The 22,428-nt window shown below is 44.9% G+C and overlaps 2 protein-coding genes across 2 annotated transcripts in view; one reads left to right on the top strand and one right to left on the bottom strand.

Annotated features, from left to right (window-relative positions):
* Positions 1-17,852, top strand: part of ECEL1 (endothelin converting enzyme like 1) — a 64,211-nt gene extending 46,359 nt beyond the window's left edge. Inside the window, exons 9-18 of the mRNA XM_033957680.1 lie at positions 640-714; positions 1,200-1,303; positions 3,006-3,064; positions 3,846-3,897; positions 5,162-5,229; positions 6,111-6,235; positions 7,809-7,874; positions 10,425-10,520; positions 15,501-15,577; positions 15,685-17,852. Coding sequence (XP_033813571.1) covers positions 640-714; positions 1,200-1,303; positions 3,006-3,064; positions 3,846-3,897; positions 5,162-5,229; positions 6,111-6,235; positions 7,809-7,874; positions 10,425-10,520; positions 15,501-15,577; positions 15,685-15,784 — 822 coding nt within the window. The 3' untranslated portion in view covers positions 15,785-17,852. The remainder of the gene's footprint in view (positions 1-639; positions 715-1,199; positions 1,304-3,005; positions 3,065-3,845; positions 3,898-5,161; positions 5,230-6,110; positions 6,236-7,808; positions 7,875-10,424; positions 10,521-15,500; positions 15,578-15,684) is intronic.
* A 2,044-nt stretch (positions 17,853-19,896) lies between these two features.
* The window catches only part of LOC117367040 (intestinal-type alkaline phosphatase-like), a 28,340-nt gene continuing 25,808 nt past the window's right edge, over positions 19,897-22,428 (bottom strand). Inside the window, exon 10 of the mRNA XM_033959242.1 lies at positions 19,897-20,607. Coding sequence (XP_033815133.1) covers positions 20,345-20,607 — 263 coding nt within the window. The 3' untranslated portion in view covers positions 19,897-20,344. The remainder of the gene's footprint in view (positions 20,608-22,428) is intronic.

Consider the following 22,428-nt stretch of genomic DNA (forward strand, 5'->3'; position numbering starts at 1 on the left):
TTAAGGTACTGAGAGTAGGAGCACTGGCTTAGTAAGGGGGAGGGGGCCAGGAGTGGTTTTTGTAAAGGGCGCAGGCAACTGTCCTCTCCGCCCTCCCCTGTCGCATGCGTGTGCCTCTTCCCTCATACCTCGTCAATTTTTCCTGCACAAGCAGCATTATGAACTTGCCGCCTGCATTGGTGTCGCCTTTCTCTGACATCACTTCCAGGAAGTGACATCAGAGGGATAGGCTACACGATGCGGGCAGCAAGTTCGTGCTGTTGCTCTCGCCTAGAAAGTTAAAAAGGTACAGGGGAAGAGATGGGGGCACACACGCTGCTGCTATCAGATACCTATACCCGCTATAATCTCCCCAACCCTGAAATGTCTAAATTAGATTGTAAGCTCTTCTGAACAGGGAGTCTATTGTTAAAATGTACAGTGCTGTGTACGCCTTTCAGTGCTATGGAAATAGCAGCAGAGAAGAGGGCAGGGGAGGGGCTACACCACTGAGTATGAGTGCTATGTATAGGCGGTGCTGTGATGATGAGTGTATTAAGCTGGGGTACGATGAGTGAGTGTGTATAGATTGTAGGTTTCTTTTGAGTGTGTTTAGGGATCATGATGACCCATCGTGACGTTGATGATTGGTTTTCATAGCTCCAGTACATGATGGTGATGATCGGCTACCCAGACTTCCTGCTGGAGCCAGAATCGATTGACAAAGAATATGACGTAAGTAAGAGATTCTTCTTTCAACCGGCTCTTTCCAGGCCTTGAGGGCCACCAACAGATCTGCGTATCAGCACAAGTAAACTAGCCGCATTCTTATAAAAGTTTATGAGGTTTTTTTCTAAGCGGTTTTACAATCAGGAACTCCAGCATTTGCCCTCTCTGTCCTGGTGGGTTCACAATCTATCTAACGTACCTGGGGCTTTGGAGGACTGAGTGACTTGCCCAGGGTCACAAGGAGCAGTGTGGGATTTGAACCCTCAACCCCAGGTGCTGAGGCTGCAGCTCCAACCACTGCGCCAAACACTCCTCCTGATGAATATTCATTGTGGCTTTTCTGGCCTGTGCGAAGCCTTCGTTTGGGACTCGCCCATGCTTTTCTACAGTTTTGTCACTGGATATTGCCCTGTAAGATGGACGCTCCTGCCTTTGCCCTGAAAGAGGGAGAGTCGCAAGGCTGCTCATATTCTGTCTTTGTTTTTCTGCAGTTCGAGGTCAACGAGAAGACTTACTTTAAAAACATTCTGAACAGTATCAAATTCAACATCAAACTGTCCGTGAAAAAGATTCGCCAGGAAGTGGATAAAACAGCGTATGTATGCGCTATCACTGCCATGCGAGCGCTACTGACAAATGACAACGAAATGTCGCTGTCATCATTGCCAATGCTACACCAGACACATTGCAACAGTGACTGTCACCAGCAATCCCACCAACATTATCATTGACACCAGGACCAGCCCAAGGGCATCTGATGCCCTAAACCAACCTTCAGTTGTATGCCTAGGCCCCACCCCTACCCCATCTTCACAACACCAAGGGACAACTCACAGCTCAAGGCCCTTCCCACCTACTGCCTAGTATCTCTCTTCCCCTACTTCCCTCCCTCTTAGGGTCTCCACCATCTCACTCTTTCACTGCCCCCCTCCCACCATGATCTCCAGCATCTCTCTCATTCTTTCCTTCCTTGTTTCCCTCACTCCATCTCTTCCTCCTCCCCCCCCCCCCCCCCCCATCATTTGTTCAGGTCTTACCTTCCTTCCTCCATGGAGCAGACAACAGCTATAGGATTGGATTGGATTTATTGACTTAATATACCACAATTTACATTAGTGTCAAAGAGATTTACAATTACAAAATAATTCTCTATATAGAGATAGACAAATCTTATATGACCAACGCATCATAAATCTGATACCCATTAATTGTAAGGCAAAATAAGAAGTTTTATCATGGCCACCATAGACACTTGAGCATCTACACGTGGTACAATCCAACAGGCTGCTACCAAGGTCACTATTGCAATGATTTCAAAAAGGTGAGTCATTCTCAAAAGACCCCACATGCAAATGAGGCTTGCACATGTTCGCTAAATTTACTCGAGATGAGTCGCTGGTGGTAGCAATCAGCACATGTGCAGAATACACTCGCATATTAAAAAAAATAAATAAATAGATCAAAGATCGTGGCAGGAGAGATGCCCACAATCCCCCAACTCTATCCCCCCACAGCGGGACCTAAGGCTCTTATTAGCCCAGGGTGCTTAAACAGGGTAGGTGTCTCTCCAGCCAAACTTCCTGAATAAGGTAGGGAAGGGCGGGGGAGTCATCAAGGGCACAGTGGAAGTTGGGGAGGGGGTTGGGTGATGATGGAAGGGAGTGTGTATCCTTCCCACTGCGGAGGGAGGGGTAGAGTGGGGGGGGGGTTATGGGAGCATGCCGGGAGAAAGTGGGCATCTCTTCTGCTGCCAGGGGTAGGTGTCCGGAAGTTGTGTGAATGCAGGCAAAGAGAGTGGGCATCTCTCCTGCCAATCTTTGATTTGGGGTTTGTCTTCTTTTTTAAATTTGCTTGGGGGGGGGGGGGGAGGTCTGCACTCAGGCACTGATCAGAAAGTAAGGCTACAACAGCCCAGACCTGTTGGCAAATTTTGGCGGCAAATGTGGCACAACAAGGTTAGAGAATCACTCGGCAATTATAGAGAACGCTCGGAGTGCTCATTTTAATATTAAAGGAGCCCATTGTACTACATTTGCATGACAGTATCAGAAAGTGCTAGAAAACTATTTTGATAATCCGCTGCTAAAATACCGTCTGGAACCAGTTTAGCGAACATGTAAAAGGCAGATTATAGTTTTGAGACTCTTTCCCTGAGTGACAAACCCACAGATCTGGCTGCCTGCAGCGAGGCAGGTCCAGTGCCAGCTCCCCCTCGTTCCGCTAGCGGTCAGGCCTTCTGAGCCGATTCCAGCCTATCTGCACGCTCACGCTTCTCTTTCTTGGACAATGTCTTCTAGGTGGCTGCTTCCGCCTCAAGCCTTGAATGCATACTACCTCCCCAACAAGAACCAGATGGGTAAGGCGATCCGGGCCCAGTAAGCTTTAGGGGGGGCAATTCTTAAAAGGTCTCCTAACGTGCGCTGAGTGTGAATTCTAGATGGGCAGTAAGTCCACGTTTGCATGCTCAATGGCTGTTATAATTGGTCAGGCCTAACTGTAGATAAGCATAGAAAAATACCTGGCTATGAAAAGACGCTCTCGGAATTATTTTCTGGCAGGAGACACAGGGTAACAGATTGAGAGGGGAATCGATGGTGCCTCTGCAGGTTGGGGCTGGGGACGCCGAGCTCCTGGAGAACGGGAGCCCCTAGTGGCCAGATGTGGGGTTTACATTAGGCAGGTTCCAGATGGAATCCCAGCACCGTCACTACAAGGCAGGTGTAAAACTAGTGGAAGGAGCCCGTGTGTCGCATAGTTCAACAGAGGTCGCTTCTGAAGGAGCTGGAAGTCCAAAGAAAATACCAGAGTTTTTCAAAAAGTTTCCACACTTTCATATTTTCTCGGGAAATGGGGCGGGAGAAGTGGTAAGAGGGCGTGTCCTAGAATGTCATGTGACTAGTGTGTCAGGCAAGCCGGCTCACCTTGCGGGTAGTGATTCAATTTGCTTTTCAGATATACTTAATAGACAGTGTTTAAAAAAAATTAAAGTGTGGAAACTTTTTGAAGGTCCCTCATATATAAAGATATTAACACCACAAATGTCTGTGCCACAAAAGGGTCCAGAGGAGTGGCGTGGGTGGAGGTCTCCCCAGCTCTTTTCTTGTACTAAGATCCCTGTTTTCTGTCCCTTCTGCCAGTGTTTCCAGCCGGGATTCTCCAGCCCACGCTGTACAATCCAGACTTCCCGCAGTAAGTATAAAACCTGTCTTGTCAGGGAGCAGCTGGATACGCCTTCCCCAGCCACACACACGAAACGTAAAACTGAGGATGATGAGAAGGGCAGATGGTAGACTCTGCTGCACTCTGAAGGTGGGTTTTCAGGATAGCCTCAGTCAATATGCATGAGATGTATTTGCATACGATGGAGGCTCTGCATCCAAAAATCATGCATATTTATTAGAAGTTTCCTGAAAATATCCCTGGGGGGGAGGTGGGGGGGATGGGACAGGGGTTTGAGGACATGTCCTTGGATTAAAGAGCAGCTATGAAGATTTGATGGAGATTTTATCTTCTTTATGAATTTATTGTGTATTTTTTTAATGTAAACTGCTTTGGATACCTTCCCAGATATTCAACCAGTGCTGGCCAACCTTTTTTTTAATGCTCACCGTTACTGGTAGGCACTGGTACTGAATATTGGGGACTCATTTCTGTAGGGCTGACTGCCAGAACTTATGCAGGTCCAGGCCACTTTTCACCTGGGGCCCACATAAGACATTTGTGGCACTTGGCTGCATAACTTGCTTTTTTTTACTTCCCCCTCCGAAGCTGTCTTCCCTACCCCCTGTCCTTTTCAGGACATGTCCAGGGATCCAGACGGTTTTTAAAAAACCAGCATTTTGTCCAGATTTTGAAAAGATATGACATCGGGAGGGAGCATCTACACATGCATGCAATACGGTGACATCACGCGCATCACATCTGCACCTGCATGGATGCCTTCCTGCCCAATGAAGAGGCAGCGGGGCTAGAGGCAGAGCTGGGGCGGGCCTTGAGGGAGGGCCTCATACAGAGATGGACAGGGGCTGATGTTTGGCTCTGAAAGCGTGTGGGGCAGGACCAGATTCAGGAAAGAAGTGACGCTGAGCCTAGATTTTAAAATGGCATCTGTACATTCTGTGCTGCCATAGGACTAGATGGTGACACTGAATGCGCATTTAAGGCATCCTTATAGCCAAGTGGTTTCATTTAAAATGGCTTTTTTTTTTGCTTAACCCTGTGACCAGTTGCTGAATGGTACTTTTTCACTCCTAATTCCACCCTCTCACTATCTGAAACTTCTTCAGCATCTCCTTTTGAATATTGACCTGAACAGATTAAATATTGCCCACTTTTTTCCTTCCACTGTGAAATATGGTGTTTTGAGGGAGCCTGAGGAGATGCTGGCGTGCTTTTGATGCGTTCAGCTGCTTTCTGCGTATAATGTCACCATCCTGTGCCTCCAATCCAACAGATCTCTGAACTATGGGGGAATCGGTACCATCATTGGCCACGAACTGACGCACGGTTACGATGACTGGGGTAAGTTGATCTTTATTAGGCTCTCGAGAGAAACGATCCACACAGCAGAATAATTTACCCATTGAAATCAGTGCTGAGGCTTAGAGAGGAATCCTTAAACAGAGTGGGGCACGAGCCGTGACCTTTTTAAAAAACTAACATTCTGTGGACACTACGTACTATTAAAACATATTTTGATTTCATGTCTTTTAGGCTATTGGTACAGTCGATCCTAGACTAATGTAACATTATCTGGGTTCTCACACAAAAAAAAATCTCTAATAGACTAAGAATAATACAAAACACAGCAGTCAGTTTGATATGTGGCTTAAAATAATATGACCATGTCAGCCCTTATTAATCAAAGCTTCATTGGTTGCCATTCGAGGCTAGAGTCTTGTTTAAATTTGGTTGTATTTGCTTTAAAACTATACTTGGCCTGACCCCAGTTTACCTCTTTTCTCATTTTGAATTTTATAAGTCTAACAAGAATACATGAAAAGCTTATTGGTTCATGTTTCCAACAGCAAAATCTTGTCAATACAAGAGATTTTTAGGAAAAATTTTTGCATTTTAGGCTAGTGCAATGAATACTTGGTGGAGTTCTCATCCCCCAAGCCGAGTCTTGCTATTCTTTTAGAAAATTGATGAAAACGTATTTGTTTTGATAAATCTGTGACCTGACCTCCATTGTTGTATTTGCAGAAATGTTTATGTATGATTCGCTTGATGTGAATCACCTAGAACTAAATGGTGTGGTGGTATATACGAATAAAGTTATTATTATTATGTTTGGGGTGAGGGAAGAGGCTACAACGGATGAAGGATGTCTGGAAGACTGGTGCGTCCACATAGTGTTTCTGTAGGAGGAGGGGATGCTGACCGCTGTTTCCTTTCCATAGGAGGACAGTATGATCGCCATGGCAACCTGATGCACTGGTGGACTGAGGAATCTTACAGCAAATTTCTGAAGAAAGCAGAATGTATCGTCAACCTGTATGACAACTTCACCGTCTACAATCAGCGGGTAAGGGTACTGGAGCAGAGTGGGCCACAGCAAACTCTGGGGGTATTCATTCACTATTACCTGGCAGAGAGTCACTCGATATGTCCTGTAAGGAATCGCTGTTGTCTTTGCTACCGGAAAATGCCCTAAAATACTACAGAAAAGACTTTTCTCCTGTTCTGTGAGGCCTTTCCCCCTCGTGATACGGCTGTTAACAAGTTTCTCACTATGCCTTGCTCTCAAGTTGCCCTGAGGCAATCTGATATATCTCCTGAGGTTTGGGGCTAGCTGGGATCATTGTGGTATGCAACGCCCCATCTTCTCCCCAGCAAAGGCCCATGGGAAAATAACGTCCACAGTCTTTGCCAGACATCTGGATGTCCCCGGACATGTCCTCTTGCACTTTGACCTGCACTTTGTCCGTGTTTTGAAAAGCTTTCCTTCATGTAGGAGGTCATCCGCGCAGATATGGCATGCATGACATCATAGAGTTGCATCTGGGGGCGGGACAGGGCGGGACTGGGGAGGGGATGGGTGGGACTGGGGGGCGGGTCTAAGGGTCCGGATTTTCCAGACGGAAAATCTGGTAACCCTATTCTTTGATAGACGAAGTGTGGCGGAATGAGCTCAAACTCCCTTCCCCCATTACAATTACTATTGACCTTATCCAGTCCTTTACAAGGACCACAAGTTTACATGACGGGTCACAGCAGCCATTTGGATCTAGTGGGCTTCCCTCCTGCCCCACTGGACTGCCAATGATACAAGTAGGCCGGGGGGGTCTACCTAGACCTGATGGAGGGATGTTGGGGATTAGAGCTTCAATTGGAAGTGGGCCGGTGTAGGGAAGACAGCTTCGGAGGGAGAAGTAAAAAAAGCAAGTTATGCAGCCAAGTGCCACAAATGTCTTATGTGGGCCCCAGGTGAAAAGTGGCCTGGACCTGGCAGTCATCCCTACAGAAATGAGTCCCCAATATTCAGTACCAGTGCCTACCAGTAACGGTGAGCATTAAAAAAAAGGTTGGCCAGCACTGGTTGAATATCTGGGAAGGTATCCAAAGCAGCTTCCATAGAAATTTCAGCCAAAGCATTTTACATTAAAAAAAATACACAATAAATTCATAAAGAAGATAAAATCTCCATAGCTGCTCTTTAATCCAAGAGCCACCATGTTTTCCATTTCTTGCTTAAGATCTCCAGGGACCATAACAAAAAGCATCCTAGCTCCAACCCTTGAAAGCGAGTACCTTCAACAGAAGATCTGGACTAGATCTCAAGGTCCTTCCTGGGGCATATCCAGGTTATTTTTCCTACCCTTAGCCCAGACTTGAACTCAGGGTTAAAAAAGTTTACTTCACCCTCAATTGTATTGAAAGCCAATGAAACTCTCTCAGAATTGGAGTTAAACCTTTCATGTCTTGGATTCCCCTTCAGAAACTGGGCAGCTGATTCTTTGCAAGTTGTATCTGTTGATTTAATGTCTTAGGAAGGCCACCCAGAAAAGCAATGACCTGGAGCTCTCTGCTCAAGGTTAGCCAATAAGCATGGACATTGTAATGGGGTGACTTCTGTTGACTTCTTTGTTTTTCCACAGGTTAACGGAAGACTCACCCTGGGGGAAAATATAGCTGACCTGGGGGGCCTGAAGCTGGCATACTACGTAAGTGCCTTCCAATGCTGGCATCCGCTGCCTCTCTAGAAGCATTATGGACTCTCATGGCAGTACCTGGATGCTTGCAGGTGTAGCTGGGTAATAAATTCTTCTTAAAGGAGAAGTGTAGATAAACAAGTCAGGGAAGCGATCAGCGCAAGCAGGAGAAAAGGCACAGAAATCCCAAGATACCACCACTACTGGGAAGAGCAGCCCAGAATCCCACATAGAGATGAGGGGCTTCAATCATTAATTTTGCATTTAATCAGTCTCCTTTGCAAACCTGCGTTCAAGGTGAGCTACGTTCGGGTACATAAGTTAGTTCCTTGCCCAAGTGGGCTTTGGTCTAAGATGTGCCTTGGTGATTGAGAGTCACGTGACTTGCCCAAGGTTACAGGGCATAGCAGTGGGGTTTGAATCCGAGCTTTGCTAGGACTTTCAGGCAGCTGCTGTAATCATTGGGCCCCTCCTCCACTCTTGCTTCTCTATAACAGAGGTATCAGTAGGAGAATCAGCTTAGCAGCTAGAGAAATGGGTTGTGATTCGGGGAAGAAAGGATTGAAATCACGTGTCTCTACTGATGTTCTGTGTCCGCAAACGATCACACCACCCTTGATTGCCTCAGGTAGAATTTGAATGTAACTTGCTTTGAACTTGTATTTGAGAAAAAAGTGAAAAATTCATCTAAAATCCAGATCCAGCTTTTAGGTTCAACAACATACAATCCCCGACCCACAAGACAAAAAGCATCCAATGATTGTTGAAGGAAGTATCTCCTAATAGCAGCTGTTTCCTCCTAGTTAAAGAAACTTGATATATCGCCCAACCTTCTCGGATCAGGGTGGTTTACAATATAAAAATACATCGCGTTTAAAAGAAAAGACCTCGTTATTGACAGAAAAGACCTACTACACAGATGCTGGAGAGACAAACTTACACGTCCCGATTCAATCCTAATTAAAATAGCTAAGCAGTATTCGTAAGGTTGGTTGGTTGGTTAGATGCCATCGACTCATGTTTGAGTCCTAACAACTTGATGAATTACAGAGCTAAAAAGAAATTGTTTTTGTGCTAGTCCAGTCAGGTCCTCCAGCATCATCCCCATTTGTAAGGGAAGAATCTGGAACTGGTGCATTGTACTGGGTAAGACATGGTGCAAGCTCTAAATTGGACACATACAGTAGAGGTCTGCATGGGAATGGGGATCGCGGGAATCCCCCCCTAACTCACAGGACTCCCACGGGGATCCCCTCTGGCCCACGGGACTCCCACGGGGACCCCCCTCTAGCCAACGGGACTCCCACGGGGATGGAAGGCTTTGGAAGCAGGGTTCGTCCATATAATATAATGGATACGTCAGCCTTAGTAAAAGAGGGGGTTTATAAGTTAATTACCTGAACAGAGAACAAAAAAAGTTTCACCAAAAAGATTCCACAAGGAAAACAGCAGCGCAAACACAAAAGAAACTGTGGAATTGATGATCCCGTCAGAAGTAATTGCTGCTTTTTATGGGGAAGGGCGGGGATGGAGGTAACTCCTTGCCAGGATGGGTGGGGACGGAGAGGATCCTGGCAGGGACAGGTGGGGACGGAGAGGATCCTGGTGGGGACGGGCGGGGATGGGTGGGATTTCTGTCCCCGCGCAACTCTCTAACATACAGCGTAGAATTCCTATGCTAGGACTCTGCATAATTTGGGGTGTAGTAGATTGAGAGACCCTTTGGGCGGACGCCTGTTTGCTCTGGCCATGGTCTTCTTCAGGTGCCCTATAAGGTGAAAGCTTGGCTCTTCAACAAGGCCTTTAATGGAAGACATGGCTAACTTGCTAGTCACATACACATTCGTACAAGGAGTGGCACTGGAGGACATGTTTAGTCACTCCTTCCCTAGCTGAGATCATTTTCAAGCACATGTCTGCCCTCACGTGCAACTTTCCTCAAATCAATCCTCTTATTTTCTGTTACTCTCTATTATCTATCTATATCAAGGGTGGCCAACCTCAGCCTTCGCCAGGCCAAGTTTTCAGGGTTTCCCAAATGAATATGCATGAGATCTATTTGCATACAACAGAAGCAATGCATGTAAACAGATCTCATGGAAATTCATTGTGGAAATCCTGAAAACCTGACTGGATTGCAGCCCTCGAGGGCCGACGTCAGACAACCCTGAGATTCTATGATCAAATATATTTTTATTGAGCTCAGTAGAAAACCCAGAAATAGGTACACAATACAGAAAACAAGCTCAAGGTATAGACCCATCCCTCCCAACCAGAGATTTGATAAGTTCCACCTTTCTTTGCACCCTATGCTGACTATTAAAATATTTTATTGCGTCCTTGGGCTCATTTTCAAGGCAGACACACAAAGTACCATTCTGCCATATTTTATACTGTAATTTGAATATTTTTACTGCTATAATTGACTTTTGCCTATGTTTGATTCATTCTTGCCATACAACACTTTGAGCGCATTCTTTCAAAAGGCAGAAACTAAATAGAAATGGACCTAGGCAAGTGTGTTTTCTGCATTTACCCCCAGATTTTCACTTTCCTTTTTAGGCCTATCAGAAGTGGGTCAGGGAGCATGGTCCGGAGCGCCCCCTGCAGCGGCTGAAGTACACCCATGAGCAGTTGTTTTTTATTGCATTTGCACAGGTAACAAGCCCCAAAGATCTGCCCATGAAAGAGGCACGAGTCAGGGAGGGCTGAAATAGGTGAGAGTGGAGGAGAAGGCAACTTGGCACTGCCCCCCTCCCCCCACCTATCACCCTGACAAGAGTTGTGTTAGCTGAGTGGGCAAAGCTACCTGTGTTTTGCCTCTTCGTGCCCAGACAGACATATCGATGCAGAGACTCTGCCGCCAGCGTCAGTGCTGTCTTCCCAGCAGCCTGCCTCTGCAATTAATGCAGCGTGTTCTCCATCATCTGTCACAAGCTCTTAAACAGCAAAATCAGCTGAGGAGATGGGAGGGAGAGTTTAGAAAGGAGAAAATGGAGCCAGGAGAGCCCGTCTCCCTTCTAGAGAGAGAGAGACGCAGGTCCACACAGATGGCTAATTCTGTATGCAGTGACCACTCATTGCTGCCGCAAGGTGAAAGCTTATTCTGTAATGGCACCTAGATGCCCCAAATTCTGTGATACTTTATTAGTGTACCCGGTATCGGCACAGCGTTACCAGACATAGATCTAGTGTAATTGCGCACTGCCAAATGTAGCAAGAATGTGTGTAACAAAATGTGTAAGGTGTGTGTGTAAGTGGTAGTCACATCCACACAAATGCTCCCTTGCACACATATGTGCTATGCCACTGACATGCGCCCTTACAGAATAGCGCTTTGGTGTTCTGCTGCCATCTGCAGGCAGAACTGTATACTGACCTGCAAAAGTGACATTATTCTGAACAGTTACACGCTCACGTGATGCAAAAAAAAAACCCATACGCACCCCGTTATTGAAATGCCTCCATACTGGGCATTTGGTAACAAACACAAGCAAAGTGGAATTAGAGCAAGTTTCAAACTGCTGAGCAGGAGCACAAACCAAGAAAATCAACAGTTACTGTCTCTTTTCTAGGGCTGAGGTTCCTGACTATTGTGCTCTGAAATTTGTGCAGCTGGCAGATAAAAAAGATCATTTCTGTTTATTAGATTCTTGATATTCTTCCTTTCTGTGCTATAACCAAAGCAGTTTTTCGTGTACATACAAATTACTGGACTAACCTTGGACATTCCTTTTTGAATAGAGCATTCTGAGCGTTGCATGCTGAATGTTCATTTTTATTTTCAACCTTAAAGGGGAAAATACCAAATTATAGTCCAGTACTGCATACTACTTAATTTGTGTTTTAAAAAGGAAATAATTCTTAATTGCTTCAGGGCTGATTTTCCTTTCTCTGCTGCAAAATCACATGGGCTTTTCATACAAAGGAACTGGGTCACACGGCTTTGTTCCCTGCTTTTCCCATCAAGCCATTGCTGTTGGTCCCACATCAGTTTCTGATTCCTCGTGTTCCTTGTCTTGTACTGATTCCACAATTTAATCTTGTGTTATGATCTGATACCCTAGAGCAGGGGTGTCGAAGTCGGTCCTCGAGGGCCGCAATCCAGTCGGGTTTTCAGGATTTCCCCAATGAATATGCATTGAAAGCAGTGCATGCAAATAGATCTCATGCATATTCATTGGGGAAATCCCGAAAACCCGACTGGATTGCGGCCCTCGAGGACCGACATTGGACACCCCTGCCCTAGAGGATCATTAGCATCGCTGCCTATCTAGTCACTGACATACTCTACGTCGCAATCAGAACAGCCAGGAACCTGAAGAACATCATCATCCTCTTCTCCTTCTCTATGTCTTTCTGACTTGTTTAGAATAATCTTCCACGCATTCTTTAGGATTTGTTTTTTAACTAAATTCCAAGCATCAGCGACCAAGTACGAACAATCTTTTATATTCAGTTCTTGGATCATGCCACATACGTCATCAACATCAAACAATGGAAGTTTTTGTAACAATTGTTTCCTGTAAAGTCATTTCAGGCATACGATAAGTCCTTGATCCATTGGCTGCATTAAAGATGTCACATTTGGAGGCAGAAAACGCACTTTGAATCCACCTTCCTTTGGCTCTAAGCTTTCAGCCATAAGATGTGATGGTGCATTGTCCAACAATGCCCACAAAGAAGTGTGGACGCCAACAGAACTGGAATGAATAATTCTTTATTCTGCGAGAGGCCAGACACTGCCAGTGTTTCGGCTCTTGGCCTGCCTCAGGGGTCGTTTCACACAGCCAGCATTCCTACAAAAGAAACAATTATTCATCCCAGTTTTGTTGGCGTCTACACTTCTTAGTGGGTGTTATTAACTTTTTGTGTATTTCAATCCCATTCTGTCGTCAAACAATAAAATGACTTTTCACGTCTGGTATCAAGCGATTATGGTACCAGTTGAGGAAAACGTCACAATTCATCCAGGCTTTCTTTTGGCGACTCTAGAACAGCACCAGCGTTTAACTTCTGGTTGCATTTACCCCACCAACGTGACACGTTCTTTTGGAGCTGATTTGCTCATTACAACTAACCAGAGATTTACTGGAGAGTGATTTCCAGTTCAGACCCATTTCGTCTGCATTATAAATACAATCGGGATCAGTGGAGTAACGAGGGCGAGAGGCACCCCCATCCCCACCCCCTCCACTGCCAAGCATGTGCACCACTTCCCTTCCCTCGTACCATTTCATTCCTGGCATGAACAGCAACCCTCAACCTGCTGTCGAGTCTGCGGGGGCTCCAGGAAGTGACATCAGAAGAAGAGCTGACGCAGGCGCGACGCCAAGTTGGGGGTTGCTACTTACACCAGAAACGTTACAGAGATATGGGGGGGAAGGGAAGTGGCATGCCAGTGGGGGAGATGGATGCCATGCCCATACAAAGATGGCGCCCAGGGTGGACTGCCCCCCACCTCATCCCTCCCCTTTATTACACCAGTGATCGGGATCATAGTTTTGATAGTCATTAAATTGTATAAGAAAGTCATTAGCCACTGGACAATTTTCAGAACGTTTTTCACTGTGAACTTTAATGTCTATGTTTTATTAACATTTCATAGACCGCTTAAGCATATTACAGATCTAAGCAGAGAGGAACTCCATTAGAGATAGGAAAGCTAGAGATAAGATAAAGCGATAAGAACATAAGAATAGCCTTACTGGGTCAGACCACTGCTCCATCAAGCAAAGTAGCCCCTTCTCACTGTGGCCAATCCAGGTCACTACTGGCCAAAACCCAAGGAATAGCAACATTCTATTATCTCAGAGTAAGCAAGATTCCGGGACCCCAAAGAGTGCAACATTCCATGCGGAATCCCCAAAGAGTAACAAGATTCCAGAATCCCCAGAGTAGCAACATTCCATGCTACCGATCCAGGGCAAGCAGTGGCTTCTCCCATGTTTTTCTCAATAACAGACTATGGATGTATATATTATCATAAGTGGTTCAGGTCAGACCCATTGGCTGGAACTATGTCCTAGATTCAGTTAAATAAAAAAGAGAAGAAAATAAAATAAAGTCTTTGAAGATGAAGTCAACCTCTGCCTAATGGAGATCAGAGACCACTTGAGACAGCTTTGCAAGTCCACCCAAACAGAAGGAGTCCAAATAGTTGACGACAGCAGTCCGAGAAAAGAAGCCAGGCCCCCGGAGATCCCTCAATGGAAGATGCACGAACCACCCTTGCCAGAGACCAAGAGCTTCATTCCATGGCGATGTTTAATCCAGTACTGGATTTGAATTCAGAATCCCCACAAAGTTGCTGATTGAAAAACTGCCTTTTCAGCTAATATCAGCCCAGAAATCAGATGGCCCAATTATCTCGTTTTATAAAACCATCGATAGAGCTTTAGTTGATCTTTCCATGGGTTTTCTGGAACAAGAGCTGAAACGTAGTTGACAACAGCATCTCTGTCTTTTAGGTTGGATATTGTTCAGGTTCTTAAGCCATATTCTTCTGCCAATTTTTTCCCTGACACTCCATTTTTTTTTTAACTTCTTCCCTTGTCAATTCTGCTTTTTAATGACAGAACAAGCTTTTTTCACTTTGACAGCATTTTAATTTTCTTCTTGTTAGAAAGAAACACAGCACTGTACTGTAGAAATCTTTTCACATGAGAGGTGGGCACTGGGAGGTGAGAGGAAAAGGCAGGGCTTTCCTCAGCCTTGTCCCCACTTTTGCTGACATCATTTCCTGTGTCCACCCATAGTTATGTCACTGCAGTACAGCTAATGTAGGATATTTCAATAGCGCCCTGTTTTGTCGAATCTTCTGCATCATCTTTGTATTGTACTGTATTTTTTAAAATAATCTGCTTCTAATTTCCAGAATACAGCCCAGAACAGTGTACTTCCAAATTTAAACACAGTATAAACTCCAGCACCAGTCCAAATAACTGGACATCCAAATAATCAGAGTTCAAATAATCAGCATTCCTTTCTCTGTCCCTAGTGAACTCACAATCTTTGTATCTGGGGCGATGGAGGGTTAGGCGACATACCCAGAGTCACAAGGAAGTGCAGTGGGGATTGAACCCCATTCCCCAGGTTCCCAGGCCACTGCATTAATCATTCGCTACTCCTCCATGCCATTGCTAGCAGCAAACTTGATCTTCCTCCTGGCCCCTGCACCAGCCAAGAACCACTGGCAGGCAGCTGGAGGGCAGAAAGTTAATGTTTTCTCGGGAGAGGAGAGAGACAAGATTGTGGGAAGAGCAAGATATGAAGCCTGACAAGATGGAGTAGGGGAAGGGAAGGTGATGATACCAGGTGGTGGTTCTAGGGCAGTGGGAGGTTGGAAAGAGAAGGGGATGGAAGGTAATGATGTGCTGTGACAAAGTGAACCCAGTGCTGATGTGATGAACAACCAGAAAATGGCAGGGAACCTTTGTTCTAGGTTTAGAGGCTCTGCTGATGGGTATCTGGGCTGGAGAGTTGGTGCCCTCTAGTGGCAAAGCTGGGTCTGCTTTTTTTGTAACTTTGGATTGGATTCTAGCCTTCTCTCTGACCCTCTTTCTCACTAGAGAAATTTAAGCCTGGGAACTTTCCACCTCTAATCAACCCTCTCTCCTCCTCCTTCTTCTTCTCCAGAACTGGTGCATCAAACGAAGATCACAGAGTATTTACCTACAAGTTCTCACTGACAAACATGCCCCAGAGCATTACAGGTACCTCAGCAATCACTTGGGGAGGGAGTGTCAATAACAGGATCAAATGTTTAGTCAGACCTGCTCACCCGCCCTCTGAATGCTATTCTCTTTTCCATCTCTCTCAGGGTCATCGGCAGTGTTTCACAGTTCCAAGAGTTTGGAAGAGTCTTTCATTGTCCGACAAACTCCCCCATGAACCCTGTGCATAAGTGTTCTGTCTGGTGACTCCAGGGCCTGTCCTGCCAAGGCTATTTCCTGTCTACATTCATTCTATCTTTTCTTGTTCCTTGTAACAAAAAACAAACAAACAAAAAAAAAAAATCACAGCTTTGTTCTGCCGGTTTTTCAAGACGTCAGCTCTTGACTTAAGAGAGACATCACCAGGTTTGAGACAGCTGGAACAGAGAGCAAAATTCAGACAGGTTGCATGTCCTTCCGATCAAGGGGAATCATTCCAAGTGTTCAGCTGCTAAGACTCTGGAAGAGCCTAGGATTGGATCTGGATGGACTCCAATCAAAAATCTTCCAGCAAGGCATTTCAAATCTAGTAGTGAGTCTTTTTGCTGCTGGAAACAGCAAAGGATTATGGGAAGGTGAAGCAGTAGCCCCGCCCCAGTGGTGTGTCCAGGACTGTGAAGAGCACAGAGCTGTGAGTTAAAGACCCTATCCAAGCCACTTATGGCTGTGTATCTTTCACTCTGTCGACCTGAGACGGACACTAAATTCTACCTATCAGCTAGCCACATTCACGGTGTGTGGTTATCTGATTGGCCAGGTCAAGCAGTGGGGAGAGAAGAGGCCAACAGGAAGGAGACGCCTCCAAATTAAAGGGCAGAACTTTTCCTGCCCTTGGTAGGATGCCCAGCAGGGTTACACTTTTGTCTGCTGGGATGAAAAGATGCTGCTAGATGTTATGATGTATTATAGTGGTTATGTTGCTCAGATCTAATGAACTCTAATAAAACGGAAAATGAGCTGTGTGTGCAGATGAAAACAGAGCAGATGAGGACCTGCCGTGCTAGTGCCCTACGGGGGACCATTTGCATGGGGAGCTCACTGCTTTGCTCTCATGTTTTACTGTCTTGATTGCATTATGGTGGGTATGAACGGGCAACGTGTTTCTCGACCCTTCTGCTTTTTCTTCACTCTCTAATGGGAAAATGGACAGTGCAGTGGATGGGTCAGATTGATATTTTTTTTTCCCTGCCATCTTCTACGATGTTATCACGTACAATGTGACAGAATGACAGAGGGTCCTCCTCGGTCCCCCTGTTCCCGATCAAGCTGTAAAGCTTATGTCAAGGGTCCCAGATCAAGGTGATAGAAAGGTGCACTTTAGTTTACCGAAGCCTTCGCCCCAATATAAAGCCTTTGTTAAGATTCTCTTATGTCTTAATAAGAATAGAGGGTCTGGGGAGTCAAAACATCCCTTTCATTTTGTATGTGGGATTTTGATCACAGGCTGAATCCATCTCATCAGAAAAAAAGTTCATGGCACTTTCATGGTCCTCAGAGAGCCGAGTGTGGGCTCAAATTCAGAGAGAGTTTTTGACACGAACATTTGGAAATAATGAAAGGAAACTACAGAGAAATCTGTACCTCCTTCCTGCCGGTGACTCCCTCAGGTGTTCAGCAGATACGCACTGCAAAAATGCCAGTATTTTGGTAGGTGCTGTATAAAATTCTGTCACTGAACCCTTGGCAGAGCACTAGAGAGATTCCTCAAGTGACATTTACTCAGCTCTATCCTATGGAGAGTTTCAGAAACCCTTAAAAAATTTCCAGAATACAATCTGTTACTTTTTACACTTGTATTTGGTTATAGGGAACCAAACCAAAGCAGCTGTAGAGGCCTTCAGGATCTCCCAGGTCTCCCCTGGAAAGGTACAAGGTGTCCTTGTACCATCTCAGTTAACTCGCAGGTCCCTCGCTAGCTTCCTACCCCTATGACTCTGATAACTCAACTCAACCGTCCCAGAACTATCATGTCAGATCTCAGAACTGAACATTATACTTTGAAATATTAAATCTTGCTTCTATACACAAAATAACAGGACACCTTTATTTTTCTCTATAACATGGCTGAGTGTGTGATAATAAAACGTGGCTCACAAATTGGCCTATGATAGACTTTTAATTGATCATGCACAAACTTAAGATCATCAGAGTTGCTATACAGGGACAGACTGAAGATACATCGAGCCCAAACGGTGGCCAACCCAGGTCACAAGTACATGGCAAGATCCCGAACAGTAAAACAGATTTTGTGTCCTAGGAATAAGAAGTGGATTTTCCCAAGTCTACCTTAATAATGGCTTATGGACTTTTCTTTTAGGAAAAGATCCAAACCTTGTTTAAACCCTGTTAAGCTAACCACTTTCACCACAATCTCTGGCAACGATTTCCAGAGTTTAATTACACATTGAGTGAAGAAATATTTTCTCCAATTTGTTTTAAATGTATTACTTAGAATATTCTTTACAAACTTCACATCATAAAGGCACTTTGAAACATCACATGATCAAATGAAAATGATGAATGTGAATGATATGAACTGGTTGTGTTCAAAATCAATTTACACTGCTGGTGTAAAATGCATGTTCAAATGTCCACCATTTACTGACTTGCTTGCATGAGGTCGCTTAAACCTACTGCTTAAAAGCAGTCAATGACATGCTGGGCCACATGTTACCATTTCTTCAGGAACTCATTAGCTTCTTGTGAATAAATGTGATTTTGCAAATCAGCTCCTTCAGTCCTCCTGTGACCACTTTTTTGTAGGAAACATTTTATGAAACTTTTCATTGGTCTTGGAAATTTTTATGTGCTTTTCTTCCAGCAAACCCCCCCCCCCCTCCATGTCGACCAACAATTAATGATGACGTCATAATTACATCATGATTTGCCCAGAATATTTGTTGCTCCATCACTAGTCTGTTTGTGAGATATGATAGAGATGTTTAAATAGCTACATGGCGTAAATGCGCAGGAGTCGAGTCTTTCATTTGAAAGGAAACGCTGCAACGGATGAAGCTAAGAGGTGATGGGCTCCGGAGTCATCTAAGGAAATACTTTTTCACCAAAAATGTGGTAGATGCGTGGAACAGTCTCCTGGAAGAGGTGGTGGAGACAGAGACTGTGTCTGAATTCAAGAGGGCTTGGAATAGACACGTGGGATCTCTCGAAGAGAGAAAGAGATAATGGTTACTGTGGATGGGCCATTTGGCCTTTATCTGCCATCAGGTTTCTAGGTTTTCTTTTTGCACACCCAGCCATTTATTTGTTGTAGTGAAAAAGAAAAAGGGTCTAATAGATTCCACAAACACACACTCACGCATGCTGCAATTGCCCCTCCCCCCTGTGGGTAAATGGATTCACTGATGGTTCTTTGAGTTTTTCTGCCACTGTCTGGAGCTGTTGTTTTGATGTGAGTGCAGCTGCTCTTTGCACCCCGCCCCTGCCTCTACCTCCACCCCTACCTAAGCTGCTGCCCTAGGCACTGCCTAGTCTGATTTTCTTGATTCACTGATGATATCATAGCTTCCAACAGTTTTCTTGAGACTCAGGGCTCCTTTCACAAAGGTGCGTTAGGGCGCTAGCCGCTACGCCTCCTTTTAAGCAGACGGTCATTTTTGGGCTAGTGCACGCTAGTGCACCTTAGTAAAAGGAGCCTTAAATATTTGGATCCATTCCTCATTATTCATAGAGCCACAGACCAAGTTGAGGGGTTTATGGTGATTATCTGCTATCGTGGCGGCAGCTTTCCACTGAATACCACCGTTTAGGCCGCAATGCACAGATCATAATCACGCCAAGATGGCGCCTCTGTATTGCCATAAGCTGAGAACCTAGAGAGGATCCACTTCATCTTCTAGTTCTTTGGATAATGAAACGCATCCTAAGCGCAATGATCCAGATGGGCAGTCTGGCTTTTGTTTATTTTGATTAATATTCATGACCTTACTTTGCATGTTCAAGCCTGGCCCAGTCGCTGTTGACAGCCCTGGAGTTAGGAATTTGTGTTTCGCTTTCATCAGCAGCCGAGACACAGGTGTCTGTGTTATTTATACTGGTCTAAATGTCTGCCTTCTATAATATTAATGTCTTGCAAACTGTAGTAATAATGTCCCCCCCCCCCTCCCTTTGTAGTACATCGATCAAAATTTCCCAACAAGCAAAATGTATTTCAATCCTGTCCGGCTGAAATAAATCAGCAACCCTTCTCCAATGCAAAGCACTGTCATCGTAACAAAATAAAACATGGTTACTAGTAATATCTCATCGTCATATATTTATTCCGTCATCAGGAGCTATATACAGATTTTTTTTTCTAATCATGGTCTGACAGTGAAAGGACAATTCATTATCACATTCGTAATCAATGCGTCCAGAGCTCTAATTGTGGCACTGTCAGGGTGTGATGTATTATATCATGGGATGGCAGCTCAACCGTCCAGGCACAAGCAAAGAAAACATGAGCGAATGAGGCTGACATCCCTATCAGTGTTCAAAACTATAGGCAGATGGATGGTCTGCAAAATCTGAACTGGTCTTCTACAAAGAATATATTACGATATTATTTATTTATTTTAAAAAAATTTCTAATCCACTTAAACCTAAGCAGTTTACATAAATACAAACATAATTATAATCTCCCAATAAACATTAAAATAATAAAACATAATTTATCTGACCTTCACCTCAGGCAATATGCAATCCAATCAAGTAAAAGCTTCCACTGCTCCATTGGGTCTCTAGAAGAGAATGATACAGGCTCCTATGTTGTCAGTTTGTCAGCAGCACGATGGTCGAGGTCGTGAGGATGGCGAGAAGACCGCTGCAGGACAAGAGGGAGCTACGGTTGGGTGGACAGTCTTTGTAGGGTTCTAGGCAGGCTGCATACGCCATCACGTGAGCCACGTATGTTTGTTCTTGAACTCCATGGAAGAGATGAGCCATGGGACCTTTGGAAAAAATGACCACATCCTCACCACCATGAGTCTCCGAGTCCAGAGGCACCACTGCCTGCTGTAGGTAATCCTTCCCCTCTGGAAAGAAAGCAAAGCAAAATTCAAAAGCCAAAGCCCCAGAGTCTGCATCTCATCTCCCATCCATCCAACTGTCCCTAGCTAGGTGTCATGTCACCCTTTATCCCTACATTCATATTCCATATTGCCAGGATCTCTCATCTCTCCCAAGTTCTAGATTTAGTCTCAATAATAGTATCATAGAAGAACTGGCTCTAATGAGTTCCAAAAGAGAGATAACGCCAGGCCCGGACAGAATCCACCCTAGAGTATTGAAAGAACTAAAGGAGGAAATAGCGGAACTATCCCTGAAAACAGGCGTGATCCCGGAGGATTGGAAGATAGCCAATGTTACACCCATCTTTAAAAAGGGATCGAGAGGTGACCCGGGAACTACAGACCGGTAAGTCTGACCTCGGTTCCGGGGAAAATGGCGGAAGCGCTCATAAAAGATAGCATCGAGGAGCATCTAGGGAGGCATAAACTTATGAAAACAAGCCAACATGGCTTCTGCAAGGGAAGATTTTGCCTGACGAACTTATTGCACTTCTTCGAAGGAATTAACAAATGGATGGACAAAGGGGACCCCATAGACATTGTATACTTAGACTTCCAAAAAGCCTTTGACAAGGTACCCCTTGAATGCCTACTTCGGAAACTAAAGAACCATGGGGTGGAAGGGACTAATTTTAATACATTTTCAGAGACCAACTTTTCCTTTCTCTGATGAGGAGAGGATGCTGTCCTGACCTGACATGGTCTCTGAAAGCTAATTAACAAAGGTATTAAGCTGGTCTAATAAAAAGATATCTTGTTTTCCATTTTTAAATGCCTAAACTGAGCATACATGGGAGTGCCGGCATCAATAGCTAAAGCACAAAAGTGACTTCTGTACTACTCAAACAGCAAAAGTCAAATAGAATCAGGGAACAAGATCTCAATTTATAACCATGAGGTAAGAATAACTAACTTGTAACGTGCTCAGAGAGGTGTAGCCCTGCCAAAGACCGAAGTCCGTGTAGCAAGACCCACCACCCAATCATTACATATGTGACATGGTGAAAAGCCCATGAAAATTGTGGTTTCTGATACTCGGAATTGTAATCAAATTAACTTAAGAATCCTTAAGGGTCTCGACGTGGACCACGTTTCACAGAACCCAACTAACAATGCTGAATGCGACCACGGAAGAAAGACAGTTACTAGGGTGGCACTTGGCAATTGGACTCACCGTCCTATCTCGTTTTGAGCGAACCATTCAGCATTGTTATTTGGGTTCCTTGAAACAGACATCGAAATAAGGTCTGCGTCAGGATTCTTAAGTTAATTTGATTACAATTCCAAGTATCAGAAAACACAATTTTCATGGGCTTTCACCATGTCATGTATGCAATGATTGGGTGGTGGTTCTTGCTACACGGACTTCGGTCTTTGGCAGGGCTACACCTCTCTGATCATTATTTTGAATTTACACTTCTCAAACAGCGTGGCAGGGGGCTTGGACAGTGGATCTCTTTGGCTGGTGGGGCTTGGGCATCTCCACCGAGGATTTAAGTTTGAAGTGAGGTGGTCAATACCCCCTCGTCCTTATGCCCTTATAAGGAATATATACTAAATATGGGGTGTAAACTGAAAAACCTCCTCTTGCTCATCCCTGCTATCAACGATGTAAATAAAGTATTTTCTGGAATGGTTATGGGACTGAGATGTGTCAGGGGTGGAGCCATGAGGTAGAGTGGGCAGGGCCAGGGCATGTCGCCCCCAAGTGGCTGGTCAGACTTCTGGAGCTTTCAAGCCTTGATGCAAATTCACAGCCCCTAAAGGAGCTGGAAACAGTGAGAA

The sequence above is a fragment of the Geotrypetes seraphini genome, chromosome 9 (genome assembly GCF_902459505.1).
Source record: "Geotrypetes seraphini chromosome 9, aGeoSer1.1, whole genome shotgun sequence".
Lineage (NCBI taxonomy): Eukaryota > Metazoa > Chordata > Amphibia > Gymnophiona > Dermophiidae > Geotrypetes > Geotrypetes seraphini.